At 44.5% G+C, this 15801-nt stretch overlaps 1 protein-coding gene across 3 annotated transcripts in view; it reads right to left on the bottom strand.

The window, feature by feature from the left end:
• Positions 1-4869: 4869 nt before the first annotated feature.
• The window catches only part of LOC112247433 (capping protein, Arp2/3 and myosin-I linker protein 3-like), a 55212-nt gene continuing 44280 nt past the window's right edge, over positions 4870-15801 (bottom strand). For 2 of the 3 annotated variants that reach the window (XM_024416191.2, XM_024416188.2), the window contains 14 exons: positions 15473-15648; positions 15290-15377; positions 15005-15118; positions 14858-14924; positions 11398-11585; positions 10612-10691; positions 10414-10533; positions 10104-10281; positions 8335-8725; positions 8108-8217; positions 7788-8025; positions 7561-7629; positions 7089-7199; positions 4870-6277 (listed from right to left, as the gene is read on the bottom strand). In XM_024416191.2, the coding sequence (XP_024271959.1) occupies positions 6231-6277; positions 7089-7199; positions 7561-7629; positions 7788-8025; positions 8108-8217; positions 8335-8725; positions 10104-10281; positions 10414-10533; positions 10612-10691; positions 11398-11585; positions 14858-14924; positions 15005-15118; positions 15290-15377; positions 15473-15648 (1977 nt within the window). In that variant the 3' untranslated portion in view covers positions 4870-6230. The remainder of the gene's footprint in view (positions 6278-7088; positions 7200-7560; positions 7630-7787; positions 8026-8107; positions 8218-8334; positions 8726-10103; positions 10282-10413; positions 10534-10611; positions 10692-11397; positions 11586-14857; positions 14925-15004; positions 15119-15289; positions 15378-15472; positions 15649-15801) is intronic. The other variant, XM_024416189.2, reaches the window with a different exon arrangement.

The raw sequence follows: 15801 nt of genomic DNA, 5'->3' as shown, positions 1-15801 counted from the left end.
CACGTGATGGAAGCAGTCTTGGAGTGTGGAGTCAGCTTGGTCGGACCAGCGTTGGACAGACCTCAGCGTGGGAGCTTCTTGTTTTAGTTTCTGTCTGTAGGCAGGGATCAACAAAATGGAGTCGTGGTCAGCTTTTCCGAAAGGGGGCGGGGCAGGGCCTTATATGCGTCGCGGAAGTTAGAGTAACAATGATCCAGGGTCTTTCCACCCCTGGTTGCGCAATCAATATGCTGATAAAATTTAGGGAGTCTTGTTTTCAGATTAGCCTTGTTAAAATCCCCAGCTACAATGAATGCAGCCTCCGGATAAATCGTTTCCAGTTTGCAGAGAGTTAAATAAAGTTCGTTCAGAGCCATCGATGTGTCTGCTTGGGGGATATATACGGCTGTGATTATAATCGAAGAGAATTCTCTTGGTAGATAATGCGGTCTACATTTGATTGTGAGGAATTCTAAATCAGGTGAACAGAAGGATTTGAGTTCCTGTATGTTTCCAGGTGGGCTGTCGACCCAGAGAAAGTGCCGGAGCCCGCCTGGGATTCGCTGGAGCAGTGCGAAGCAGGTTATCGGAGAATGGAGTTGGCGAAGCAGGCATGGCGGCGCGGACGGAAGACTGAGAGTCAGCCCCAAAAATGTATTGGGGGGGGGGCTCAGGGAGAGAGTGGCAGAGTCAGGAGTCAGACCTGAGCCAACTCTCCCTGTTTATAGTGAGGAGCCAAGGAGGAGACCAGAACCAGAGCCGGTGTTAGAGGTGAGCGAAGCAGAGACTGTGAAGGAGTTAATGGGGATATTGGAGGAGAGAGTAATGAGGGAGTTGCTAGTTTGGTGCTTTAGGTACGATATTCGTCCGACGGAGCGAGTCGGGGATTTGATGGCACCTGGGTCAGCGCTCCATACTCGTCCTGAGGTGCGTGTTAGTCGGTTGGTGAAAACTGTGCCAGCCTCACGCACTAGGCCTCCTATGTACCTACCTAGCCTTGCACGTCCTGTGCCAGCCCTGCTCTCAGGCTCTCCAGTACACCTTCACGGTCCGGTCCATCCTGTGCCACCTTCACACACCAGTCCTCCGGTGGCAGCTCCCCGCACCAGGCTTCCTGTGCGTGTCCTCGGTCCAGTACCACCTGTTCCAGCACCACGCACCAGGCCTTCAGTGTGCCTCGCCTGTTTATCGCTGTCAGAGCCTTTCTCCTCTCCAGCGCTGTCGGAGTCTCCCGCCTGTTTAGCGCAGCCAGAGCCTTCCTCCTCTCCTGCGCTGCCGGAGTCTCCCGCATGTTCAGCGCTGCCAGAGCCTTCCTCCTCCACAGCGCTGCCAGAGCCTTCCTCCTCTACAGCGCTGCTGGAGTCTCCTGCCTGTTCAGCGCAGCCAGAGCTGCCAGCCTGCATGGAGCAGCCTGAGCTGCCAGCCTGCATGGAGCAGCCTGAGCTGCCAGCCTGCATGGAGCAGCCAGAGCTGTCAGTCTGCATGGAGCAGCCAGAGCTGCCAGTCTACATGGAGCAGCCAGATCCGTCAGTCTACCAGGATCCGCCAGTCAGCCAGACTCTTCCAGATCTGCCAGTCAGCCAGACTCTTCCAGATCTGCCAGTCAGCCAGACTCTTCCAGATCTGCCAGTCAGCCAGACTCTTCCAGATCTGCCAGTCAGCCAGACTCTTCCAGATCTGCCAGTCAGCCAGACTCTTCCAGACCTGCCAGTCAACCAGACTCTTCCAGATCTGCCAGTCAGCCAGGATCTGCCGGATCCAACTACCTGCCTGAGCTTCCTCTCAGTGCTGGGCTTCCTCTCAGTACTGGGCTTCCTCTCAGTACTGGGCTTCCTCTCAGTGCTGAGCTACCCCTCAGTCCCGAGCTTCCCCTCAGTCCCGAGCTTCCCCTCAGTCCCGAGCTTCTACCTCAGTCCCGAGCTGCCCTTCAGTCCAGTGGGGTCCTTGGTGAGGGTTATTAGGCCTAGGTCGGCGGCGAGGGTCGCCAATCAAAGGACGCTTACAGGGGGACTAAGACTTGGTTGGAGTGGGGTCCACGTCCCGAGCCGGAGCCGCCACCGTGGACAGACGCCCACCCGGACTCTCCCCTATGGGTTTTAGTGTGCGGCCGGGAGTCCGCACCTTGGGGGGTTCTGTCACGCCCTGGTCTTAGTATTTTGTGTTTATATATTTATTTGGTCAGGCCAGGGTGTGACATGGGTTTATTTTGTGTTGTGTTTTTGTATTGGGGTTTTAGTAGGTATTGGGATTGTGGCTGAGTAGGGGTGTCTAGCATAGTCTATGGCTGCCTGAGGCGGTTCTCAATCAGAGTCAGGTGATTCTCGTTGTCTCTGATTGGGAACCATATTTCGGTAGCCTGGGTTTCACTGTGTGTTTTGTGGGTGATTGTTCCTGTCTCTGTGTTAGTTGTCACCAGACAGGCTGTATTAGGTTTTCACATTTCCGTTTGTTGTTTTTGTATGTTTCGTATTTATCGTCATTAAAGATGTCTCGATTTAACCACGCTGCATTTTGGTCCGACTCTCCTTCGACGGAAGAAAGCCGTAACAGGAACGTTATTTTTCAAAAATTGAAAATAGTGCCCTCTAGCCTTAAGAGGTTTTAATGAACATACATTTCTGGGCATGTTCCAGGTCATCTTTATTGGAAGCGCGTTTCACAGATAGGCAGATCTCACAAAGTCGGGGGAATTTCCACGAAACCAGCAAACCACACCAATGACATGGCTTGAGATTTTCAGATGAGGCCTTCATTCCTGGAATAAATAGTAAAGTGTACCAATGCATCATCAGGGTTTTCAATGTGCAGCAAGACACATCATGGGAGTTGACCATTGGTCTGAAAACCAACCATTTTTGTTCCTTGGACAGCGCAACAACGCACCCAAAAGTGAGAAAATAACTACATTATTGTTTAACTGTGCAACCATTGAAAATAATGTTATGTGATGATACATAAGGGTTCAATATTATACATATTTGTAAGTGCATTTACAAATGGTTAATAGCTGGATGTAAATAGTGGCTCACTATTTGGAGCCATGAAGGCCATAAAGATCATCAAGGACATCAACCACCCGAGCCACTGCCTGTTCACCCCGCTATCATCCAGAAGGCGAGGTCAGTACAGGTGCATCAAAGCTGGGACCGAGAGACTGAAAAACAGCTTCTATCTCAAGGCCATCAGACTGTTAAACAGCCACCACTAACATTGAGTGGCTGCTGCCAACACACTGACACTGACTCAACTCCAGCCACTTTAATAATGGGAATTGATGGGAAATGATGTAAATATATCACTAGCCACTTTAAACAATGCTACCTTATATAATGTTTACATACCCTACATTATTCATCTCATATGCATACGTATATACTGTACTCTATATCATCGACTGCATCCTTATGTAATACATGTATCACTAGCCACTTTAACTATGCCACTTGGTTTACATACTTATCTCATATGTATATACTGTACTCGATATCAGCTACTGTATCTTGCCTATGCTGCTCTGTACCATCACTCATTCATATATCCTTATGTACATATTCTTTATCCCCTTACACTGTGTATAAGACAGTAGTTTTGGAATTGTTAGTTAGATTATTTGTTGGTTATTACTGCATTGTCGGAACTAGAAGCACAAGCATTTCGCTACACTCGCATTAACATCTGCTAACCATGTGTATGTGACAAATACAATTTGATTTGATTTATAAACCCTTTACAAATTAAACCTTATTGTAAAGTGTTAATGATTGTTGACTTTTTACACAGCAAATTTAATCCTTGCCTAATTCATTTCTTCTTGGACCCTCTTTCAGTAGAAGGCTACCTCAAGCAAATCGATGCTACCAATTCTATGAAAAATACTTTTTACAGACACTGCTCACATATAGTTTGTGTGGCTAACACGGAACCCAAACCGGCTGCGCACATGCTCCATCGTGCATACATTTATTTTGTCCCCCTACACCAAACGCTATCATGACATGCAGGTTAAAATATCAAAACAAACTCTGAACCAATTACATTAATTTGGGAACAAGTCAAAAAGCATTAAACATTTATGGCAATTTAGCTATTTAGCTTGCTATTGCTAGCTAATTTGTCCTGGGATATAAACATTGAGTTGTTATTTTACCTGAAATGCACAAGGTCCTCTCCTCCGACAATGAATCCACATATTTAACGGTCAACTGAATCGTTTCTAGTCATCTCTCCTACTTCCAGACTTTTTCATCTTTGAACTTATATGGTGATTGGCATCTAAACGTTCAGAGTATTACTACACTGACCGGCAACACAGTTCGTCTTTCAATCACCCACGTGGGTATAACCAATGAGGAGATGGCACATGGGTACCTGCTTCTATAAACCAATGAGGAGATGGGAAAGGCAGGACTTGCTGCGAGATCTGCGTCAGAAATATAACTGATTTCTATTTTAGCCCTTGGCAATGCAGACGCTCGTGAGCAGTGTGGGTGCAATAATTGAATAACATAGGTTTCTAAATTTATTTTGCAACGCCTGCGCACGCGACGCGAGCGGTGTGGTCAGCCTATTACACTTCAGCTCCACTATAAGCGTCCTGTGCATCATTTCAATGTGATGTTCTACCTGCAACACGGAGAGTGTAGAGGACCAGAGGGGAAGAACAGCTTATTCTATTTCCCCTACTGTACTGTACCATATTCATCGATTATGTACAATAGCTTTGGTTCAGTTTTTCACAAGTACTCTCAAATTGTTGCTAGTGATCCTCTAATCACACATGTTGCTTTTGTTTACATTGTGAATATAGTCAATGTAGATACCGTTGCTGCTAGCTAGTAGCTTATTGACTTCATAAATCTTAGTAAAATAACCAGTGGTGTCGAATCGAGGCCATTTGCAACCAAAATCAACTTTATTTCTCATTATTTACAATTCACAAGATATAATGAACATAAGTATCAGCAGTCAAATTGAACCTCTGCGATTCTTGAGCTTGGACGTGAGTGCAACACGGGCAGCATAGCAGCTTTCATTGATTTCAAAGGAAGCATTCCCTCAACGGCTTAGGTCTAGCTGCAATGCTGGATGCCCAATGGCTGTAGTGTAGAAGGGCAGTTCGGCTGCTTTAACACAGGCAGCCCAATTCTGTTATTTTTTCACTAATTGGTATTTTGACCAATCACATCAGCTCTGAAAAATATCTGATGTGATTGGTCAAAAGACCAATTAGTGTAAAAAAAAATAATAATCAGAATTGGGCTACTTGTCTAAACTCAGCCTGACTAACTTGTTTCATCCAAGTAATGGTTTCATCACTCAGCTCAAAGTATTTGGCCACCTCTGCTGGCACTACATAGCACTGCTCCAAAACCCATGGATGCAATTTTCCTAGTGGGCCAGATCTCACACACCAAAAAAATATATAAGAGTTCCCGATGCAGAAGTCAGGTTGGGGTGTTTTTTGTCCCCAAGAGAGAGTGCATCATCAGTTTGGTTCCTTTGGTAAAATCATTTTTTATTGATTGTTTAATCATATATGGATTTTTTGAAAATATACTAATTTCAGTCCTGTAAAATGTATTTAAAACAGATTTAAACAAACTGCAATTATGTTCCATCGATCAACTAATAGATATAATGATAAACAATACATGTCATCGTCTCAATCTTCACTTATCATACACCATAGGAAAAACATCCTTAAAACATCCAATCATATTCATTATAACCTTATTGTAAATAAAAACAAGAAGTTACCTGTTACCATGTAATGACTTAGTAATAACAATGGTTAGTGCAGTTTTAAAAAAACGTATATTCAATATTGACATAATACTGGTTTAGAATAAATACCAACTCATTCTTACAGTAGCAGTGTCACAAATTGTCAATGAAAGAAAAATGAGGGAGAATGAGAAATATGATCAAAGATTTTTGTACAACAAGAAGTGCAAGAAATACCAGCATGAGAATACCAGAGGGCCCTCAGACACCTGTGTGTGTGTGTGTCCTCTGTAAAGGAATGAAAGCAAGAGCAACTGAGTATGAGAAAGGGAAAAAATCATGCATGTTTAGCCAATATGAGAGAAATTACTACTGTATATGAGGATAACCACAGTTGGGTCTATGGTGACCAAGTTCATAACTTCCCTTTTCTATCTATCTGTCTCGCGCTCTCTTCACGTCTCGCGCTCTCTTCACATCTTCCGACAGCTGTCCTGAACATTGTCTTTGCCTCCTGACGTTTGTTGTCATGACGTCTCACCGTTGCCGGTGCCGGGCTCGGGACATTCAGGACCTAGACAGCACACAGACAGAGTTGAATGTCAGGGTCCTGGTTTGGTCTAATCTAATCTGCCATTAAAAGGATAATTCAACATTTTGGCAAATAGGCCCTTTTTTTCTACTTAGATGCTCCTGTAGACTTCCAATCATTGCGCTAATGCTAGTTAGAAATGGCTCCTGAAATGACATTTAACTTTCTTAATCTGACTCTGGTTAAGGAGAAAAAAGGGCTTAATTGACAAAATGTCAATATTTGAGTCATTTAGCAGACGTTCTTATCCAGAGCGATTTCAGGAGAAATTAGGGTTAAGTGCCTCGTTTAAGGGCACAGACAGATTTTTCTCCTAGTCAGCTCGAAGATTTGAACCAGCAACCTTTCAGTTACTTGCCGAACGCTCTTAACCGCTAGACTACGCGCCGCTAAGAATCTCCCCAAACACTCATCTTGTCTGGAATTTTTCAACTAGATTTGAATGCCCATCATGGCCCAGTGTCTGGGACACAGTCAACTAGATGTTAATGGCCCAGTGTCTGGGACACAGTCAACTAGATGTTAATGGCCCAGTGTCTGGGACACAGTCAACTAGATGTTAATGGCCCAGTGTCTGGGACACAGTCAACTAGATGTTAATGGCCCAGTGTTTCCTGACTATGTGACACATTGGGTTAGGCCTAGACTGTCATGACATGTCAATTCTCTTTCACCACTGAGCCATGAAAACAAGGCTTTGAACAGGCTCGCACACACAAACAAACTACAGAATGACCATTCAGACATACACATATGGTATGGCAGAGCGTGGTCCAGAGACACAGATACATACACCCAGTGTCCAGAGATCTGTTTCTGTTCTGGGGGAATCTGGGTTTTTTCACAGGGGATTCGCGATCTGAGAACCCCCTCTCCAGATCGTTGGGACTGTCCGGTTCCATGCCTGAAGGAAAATGATATGAGACACACACACAGGGCCACACAGATGGTGACTGGGTCACACAGGGGCATGTTGCAGGAATGTAGCAGTCATGATAAACATCCCAAGAGATCTACTGGAATGTCCATGGCAGAGCAATGGACCAAGTATATAACAGAGACAATGAGACTGCATTCAATGACTGAAATAACAAGAATATAATTGCATCAAATCAGAAACCCGAATTGAAAATCTATCATAAGACAAGCAAATTCCTGCAAACATCTGTAGACAAACATGCATGTACCGCACACATTCACACATGCAGTGAACCCGCTCACACACACACACACACACACACACACGCTCACAGTCACACACATACCTGCGTCACATGAGTTTGCTTTCCTGTTGCGATGTGCCTTCAGTGGAAAACCATTTGTTCCTCCTTCATCTGATTGAATTGTCAAAATGTCAACCTTAGCCATCGCCATCATCAACAACATTTTCATAGCCATTAATGATTTGTTGGTCAAGAAAGGAACCAATTATCATTACAATTAATAATAATTTCTTAAAACCATCTTCAATGGTATTTCATCACAGTGGTACCTTGACAACCAGCAGGTGGTAGACCTGCGTCTACCACCGGTTTGGTAGACGCAGGTGGCACAGGAGGCAGGCTTTTCATCTCATTAGTTCCTCCATCTTGAGTGACAGAAGGACCAGACAAATCAAAAGTGGGCTTGGTAGAGGCAGTTGGAGCAGGAGGCGGGGTTCTCTCATTGGCTGTTTCCTCAGGTGGAGTGACAGCAGACGGTGTCTTTGGAGAAGTCTTATCTTTACCAGGCTGTGGAGAGAGAATGTACACGTAGTTAGATACAGACTACCGTACACAAAGCAATAAAAGCAATTAGGGGACACACACCCACCTTTTCAGGAATGGGAGGACGCTGTCCTTCTGCTCCTCTGTCTTTCTTTTCATTCTTCTCCTCTTCTACCCCGTCTCTATCTATCCATCCTACACCATCTGTTGATTTATCTTAAAAGGAAGAAAGTGTGAAACATAAGTTAAATTGTAATTTTGTTACAACTCTACATCCATGGCACATGCAGCACCCGGAGCCATGAAAGCATCTAGATATTTATGTTGCAGTACCGGAACTCCGCTGTAGGTGTCTCTGTCTCATGCTGGCCAGACTGGGCTTGCTGCTCTGAGAAGGGGGTTCTGATTTCTGTCCACAGGGGGCTCCCTCCTGCCTGTCCAACGACTCTGTCCCCTTTGTCCCTCTGTCCACCTCCTTCTGTGTGTCTGTCTGAGTGCTGGGCATTGGCAGGTCCTGACTGACTGGATCTGTCTGTCTGTCAGGCTGTCTGTCTGTCAGAGAAGCGGAGGACATTGCATGTCCATTGGCATGGGTCTCTGTCTGGATGTCTGATGTAGTCGATCTGTCAGTGTCTCTGTCCACTGGTCTGGTCTCAAAGCTACTGTCGGAGTCCTCATCTTCTGCTCCGATACAACTATACACCATGCTGACCAGGTCTGAAGGCTGGAAGGTGGGAGAGAGAAGGAGAGAGAGAAAATTGTAAGGCTTAGACTGTGTCGTATGCAATAGATTACATAGAAAGTAAAAGCATACATGCTGTACTATGATAATGAGTGGAATAAACCAGGAGATGACTAGTCAGGTCAAGCAAAACTTGGCCCTCTTCATTATTTATTTCACTTTTATTTAACCAGGTAGGCAAGTTGAGAACAAGTTCTCATTTACAATTGCGACCTGGCCAAGATAAAGCAAAGCAGTTCGACACATACAACGACAGAGTTACTTACACATGGAGTAAAACAAACATACAGTCAATAATACAGTAGAAAAATAAGTCTATATACAATGTGAGCAAATGAGGTGAGATAAGGGAGGTAAAGGCAAAAAAAAGGCCATGGTGGCAAAGTAAATACAATATAGCAAGTAAAACACTGGAATGGTAGATTTGCAGTGGAAGACTGTGAAAAGTAGAAATAAAAATAATGGGGTGCAAAGGAGAAAAATAAATAAATAAAATAAATAAATACAGTAGGGAAAGAGGTAGTTGTTTGGGCTAAATGTATAGGTGGGCTAGGTGCAGTAATCTGTGAGCTGCTCTGACAGCTGGTGCTTAAAGCTAGTGAGGGAGATAAGTGTTTCCAGTTTCAGAGATTTTTGTAGTTCGTTCCAGTCATTGGCAGCAGAGAACTGGAAGGAGAGGCGGCCAAAGAAAGAATTGGTTTTGGGGGTGATCAGAGAGATATACCTGCTGGAGCGAGTGCTACAGGTGGGTGATGCTATGGTGACCAGCGAGCTGAGATAAGGGGGGACTTTACCTAGCAGGGTCTTGTAGATGACATGGAGCCAGTGGGTTTGGCGACGAGTATGAAGCGAGGGCCAGCCAACGAGAGCGTACAGGTCGCAGTGGTGGGTAGTATATGGGGCTTTGGTGACAAAACGGATTGCACTGTGATAGACTGCATCCAATTTGTTGAGTAGGGTATTGGAGGCCATTTTGTAAATGACATCGCTGAAGTCGAGGATCGGTAGGATGGTCAGTTTTACAAGGGTATGTTTGGCAGCATGAGTGAAGGATGCTTTGTTGTGAAATAGGAAGCCAATTCTAGATTTAACTTTGGATTGGAGATGTTTGATGTGGGTCTGGAAGGTGAGTTTACAGTCTAACCAGACACCTAAGTATTTGTAGTTGTCCACGTATTCTAAGTCAGAGCCGTCCAGAGTAGTGATGTTGGACAGGCGGGCAGGTGCAGGCAGCGATCGGTTGAAGAGCATGCATTTAGCTTTACTTGTATTTAAGAGCAATTGGAGGCCACAGAAGGAGAGTTGTATGGCATTGAAGCTTGCCTGAGCTAGGGACAGATCTACAGTGGTATGTTCCTACCTGTCTCTGTGTGAGACAGTGGGGGCTGGGGCTGGCCCCCCTCATCCCAGGCAGTGGTACGCCCTGGATGGGCCTGGGGGACGGCATCATCCTCCCATTGGCCCCCACCTCAATCATGGCCTCCACCTTCCCAGGATCCTTAGGGTGCTGAATCATAGAGTACACATTCTCTGAGCCACTATAGAGAGAGACAGAGACAGAGAGAGAGAGAGTTGATCCGTTTATTAAATAGTTGTTGGTAACAATTAATGAACCATTTATAACAAGGACATGTAATCATGTGTATGACTTTTCATGACTCCCTCCGTACTCCTTTTCCTGATTGGAGATGGTGGAATTGCGATTCTTGCGGAACCCAGAGAAGATTGACAGCACACTGCGTCTCTTCTTCCTCCTCAGGGACTGAGCATGATGAAGTGATGACAGCTGACTGGTGGGGAGAGATACAGATATGGGTACCAGGTCAGTGAGAGCACTAGTGTGTGTGTGTGTATTGTGTAAATCCTACCTGTCAGTCAGGACTCTCTTGGTGTAGAAATCAGGCAGTCCATCCTCCAGCAGGTTGACTCCTCCGTTCTCTGAACAGTGCTGAGAGGACAAAGATAACAGGCTTCCAATACAGCCAAACACACACACACACACACACACACACACACGACAGCCACCAACAACATGTTTCTGTCTTACTGAAACTACTGCAGTGCTGACACAGCCAATTATAATTTACAATGACTGGCTGTAGGACTATTCCCTATATAGATCACTACTTTTGACTAGGTCCCATAAGGCTCTGGTCAAAAGAAGTGCAATATATAGACAAAATGGGTGCCATTTGGGATGCAGCCGAGGAATCTGATAGCCTGCCAATAGAGAGCTCTATTCAGAGCTCAACATGATTCCACATGACTAGATCACTAACCTGTTTTAACCGATTTAGAAAAGCTTCTAACAACGACTAAAAAAACAAATTGACAAACGTTGCCTCGCGGATTGAAGAATGTCATAAACAATGTGACAGATTCACAGTCATAAAGAAACATATTTTTGGAATGCCTCTGGCATGAAAAAAAAACAGGATGACAAATTTGAGCATAAAAGGAAAGTGGATTTTAACTGTGAGGTAAATAGAAAATAAAGTAAACCCTGTTTGAATCAGATGTTAGTTCCAGCACCCACCCCTCATCCATACCCCCTACGCACTTGTGCAGATATGAGAAGGTTGGACAGGTACAGTATTGTAGAAGCAATATGGTAGAAAGTCATAGAGGTTGCTATGAGCCCAAAGGTGACTCACTGTGTCCAGAGGGACTTGTCCTCGGCTGTGCCTTCGAGGGGGCCGCGGCCTGGCGTGCGTCACGTGGCGCAGTGGTGCACCATGGGTAGGCAATGAGGATAGACACTCCCATGATGCTGAGCGGGACAGGGGGGCAGAGTGAGACAGGGCCGAGGGAGGAGGAGAGGAGGTGGGATCATCTCCCAGACCTGAGAGAGGGAAAGAGGGGTGGGTCAAATCAAATCACTTTTTTTTGTCTCATGCTGTCAGAGTCTAGGTGATGTGGGTAAGGCGGAGTCAGGCGCAGGACACAGAGATGAGTAATAATAGTAACTTTACTCAAAAAATAATCTTCCAACAAGGAGAACGAAAATCCAGAATCACATAAACGAGACAACTGACAACAATAAACACACACAAAACCATGATGGCTCCAGAGGGTTAAATAGGAAAATAATTCAAACGTAATGGGAACCAGGTGTGTACAATACAGACAAAACAAATGGAAAAATAAATGTAGATCGGTGGAGGCTAGAAAGTCGGTGACGTCGACCGCCAAACGCCGCCCGAACAAGGAGAGGCACCAACTTCGGCGGAAGTCGTGACACATGCGCCCTGAATACAACAAGTGTAGACTTTACTGTGAAATGCTTACGTACGGGCCCTTTCCCAACAATGCAAAGTTAAAAAGTAAAAGAAATGTGTGAAATAAAAAAGGAAATAGTAACACAATAAAACAACAATAACAAGGCTATATACAAGGAGTACCGGTACCGAGTCAATGTGCAGGGGTACGAGGTAGTTGAGGTAAAATGTACATATATGTAGGGGTGAAAGTGAAAATTGTCCCCAGTCCACCTGGCTGTGCTGCTGCTCCAGTTTCAACTGTTCTGCCTTATTATTATTGGACCATGCTGGTCATTTATGAACATTTGAACATCTTGGCCATGTTCTGTTATAATCTCCACCCGGCACAGCCAGAAGAGGACTGGCCACCCCACATAGCCTGGTTCCTATCTACGTTTCTTCCTAGGTTTTGGCCTTTCTAGAGAGTTTTTCCTAGCCACCGTGCTTCTACACCTGCATTGCTTGCTGTTTGGGGTTTTAGGCTGGGTTTCTGTACAGCACTTTGAGATATCAGCTGATGTACGAAGGGCTATATAAATACATTTGATTTGATCTCTGTGTGTGGAGTAAAGGTGATCTAGAGTTTGCGCCTCTGCTGGTAGAAACGAGGTGCAACGGATTTCAGTTTTCCTGCATTAAAATCCCCAACCACTAGGAGCGCCACCTCTGGGTGAGCATTTTCTTGTTTGCTTATGGCTCTGCACAGCTCATTCAGTGCAGTCTTAGTGGCAGCATCGGTTGTGGTGGTAAATATACCACTACAAAAAATATGGATGAAAACTCTCTTGATAAATAGTATGGTATACAGCGTATCATGAGGTATTCTAACTTAGGTGAGCAGAACCTCAAGATTTCCTTAATATTATAGATTAGAGACACACCACCCTTGAGTTTGCCCGACGCTGCCGTTCTGTCCTGCCGATGTATTGAATAAACAGCTAGATATATATCCTTGTTCAGACACGTCTCGGAGAAACATAGAATATTACAGTCCTTCAGATCATGTTGATAGGATAGTTTCGAACGGAGCTCGTCCAGTTAATTCTCCAGTGATTGCACGTTCACCAATAGAACAGAGGGTAGAAGCGGTTTATCCATTCACCAACATGGTCTCGTCAGGTGTCCTGCACGCCGGCCTCTATAACACCGACTCTTCCTTTTTCGAGTGTCAGGGATTTGGGCCAGGTCCTGTATGTCCTTTGCTGCCGACTCATTGAAGTAGAAATCCTCATCCAAATCGAGGTTAGTGATCACTGTTCTGATGTCCAGAAGCTATGTTCGGTCATAGGAAACAATATGTACAAAATAGCGCAACTAGTAAAACAGCTGCTGTTCTCTCCAGCGCCATTCTCGTCAAACTTATGTTAACCTCTTGAGCTTATGGCTGAATACTGCCCCCGTTGGAGGAAGTGCGTGCCCATAGTAAACTGAAAATATTTTTTTCCAAAATTGCTAATATATGCATATAATAATAATTATTGAATAGAAAACACTCTAAAGTTTCTAAAACCGTTTAAATTATGTCTGTATGTAAAGCAGAACTCTCAGGGCAGCCTTTCTCCCAAACTCTCTCTTGTCAAGAGAAAAGTTGGGTCAACTTTGACGTCATCGCCCCCACCCTTCCCAGGCAGCTACCGATCTGGGAACAGTATGTATTTGTTCAGCGCGATGTCTGCTTTCAATTGGCACGTTCATTGTTTGAATTTCGCGCTCCCTCATCCTTTGGCGGGCGAAAATGCCCGGGTCACTCTCACATACATGCACTCTATTGCGCGCGGCCGATTTGGGGAACGTTCTTTTCCAATAGACACCAGTTGAAGCCGGTTCGTTTGTTTGCGATTATCATTGTTTTACATGATAAAAACATCATTTTGCTCGATTCTGCACTTAGTTTGACCAGTTTAGTCGACATATAATATGTAATTTTGAAGTTTTGTTGCGCAAGAGTGCGGGACCAGAAGGAGCAGAAGTTATTTTGGGTGCATTTCAGCTGAAGCTGTTAGCATATGCTAATACAAAGACGCACAACTTGAAACCAAACGATGTATTGGGTAAGTATGACTCCTTCTACGTCTTCTGATCGAAGAACATCAAAGGTAAGGGAATATTTATGTGGTTATTTTGGGTTTCTGTGGACTCCAAACGTAGAGGAGACACTGCTAATATCTGAGCGCCGACTCATAGCATAGACTAGTGAACGAATTCTGTAACGTTAAAAATAAATGTAACACAGCAGTTGTATTAAGAAGAAGTGTATCTTTGTAACTATATGTAGAACATGTATATTTAGTCATGTTTATTGCTTGTTATCTGACGTTATCTGTCGGAGCTATCATAATTTCTCCGGACATTTTGAGTAGCATTTTTTGAAATGTCGTCATTGTAAACAGAGATTTATGGATATTAATGGCATATTATTGAAAAAAAAAAAATGTACTGTGTAATATGTAATATTACTGTCATCTGATGAAGATTTTCAAAAGGTTAGTGAATTATTTATTTTTTAATCCTACTTTTAAATTTTATATTTTCTGGGACAAAATGGCCGCCGCTTGCCTTTTGTTTCGGTGGTGGTCTAATATAAATGTGTGCTATGTTTTCGCCGTAAAACATTTTAGAAATCTGACTTGCTGGGTAGATGAACAAGGTGTTTATCTTTCATTTGAGCTATTGGACTTGTGTAGGTGTGGAGGTTAAATATTTCTAAGAATATTTTTTCGCATTTTGCGTTATGCTAATGAGCTTGAGCCGTAGTCACGATCCCGGATCCGGGATGGGTAGCATCAAGAGGTTAATGCACATATAAGCCCTGTAAAAAAGACTAATATTGATTTAGTTAATCAGGAGAGCTTACTCAGTCTGGTGGACACAGGCCGAATCCTTCGGGTTCTGGCACTGCGCTTCTGGATGGCAATGGTGTCCTAGTAAGACACAGAGAAAGGAAAGGTGATAGAGCAATGGAAAAATGCAATCATACACGTACAACCACCCACACACGTACGATGTTCATGCCCAGGCCTTCCTCATCAGGGAAGTCCAGTGTGTCTGTGATTCTGATGGTGTGTCTGCCTGTTCCTCCATCATCCCAACGCTTCACCTGGGACACCTGACGAAGCTGAGACAACAAAGCCATCTACTTGTAAAGACTACATGAACTGGTGTGAGAAAAAGAGTTGACAAAACTGAGACTGCACTAAGTCACTGTTATAGATACACTTGCATATTTTCCAGCCAGATCAAGACTCTGAGACACAGGTAGAGAGAGATAGTGTGCGTGTGTTAGTACCAGGGCTTTGTGAGTGGTGTAGAGCTCCTGAAGGATCTGGTCCACTATGGAGTTGGTCAGATAGGAGACCACAGACAGCTTCACCTCCCTGAGAGAGAGAGAAAATACTTCCTTCAAATTCCTTCTTTCTCTTTAGTCTAGACCCTTTTCATCTCTTCTCACATTTCTTCTTCCCACACTTACTCGAGGGCTCTGTTGATGTCCTGTGCTGCTCTCTCCATCAGGGCGGTGCGGATGGTGGAGCGAGGGATAGAGACGCGTTCTGAGATGGATGAGAGCGGAGGGTTGAGTCTCTCTGCTGCAGAGGAGGACATGGGACACAACTCCCGACACAGAGACACCATGGAGTCTACTATCACCTGGGAATAAACGGAAGTCAGTCATTATAGCAATCAATATGTTAGTCCCTCATTCAATAAGTCCTGTCTCTGATAAGAATCACAGTACAGTATTTCCTTATCAGCAACCTTGACCAGGTTTCCTGTAAGGGAATACATCTATCCATCTACAGT

Source organism: Oncorhynchus tshawytscha, linkage group LG10 (assembly GCF_018296145.1).
Source record: "Oncorhynchus tshawytscha isolate Ot180627B linkage group LG10, Otsh_v2.0, whole genome shotgun sequence".
NCBI lineage: Eukaryota > Metazoa > Chordata > Actinopteri > Salmoniformes > Salmonidae > Oncorhynchus > Oncorhynchus tshawytscha.
This window is presented reverse-complemented; position numbering and strand designations above follow the sequence as displayed.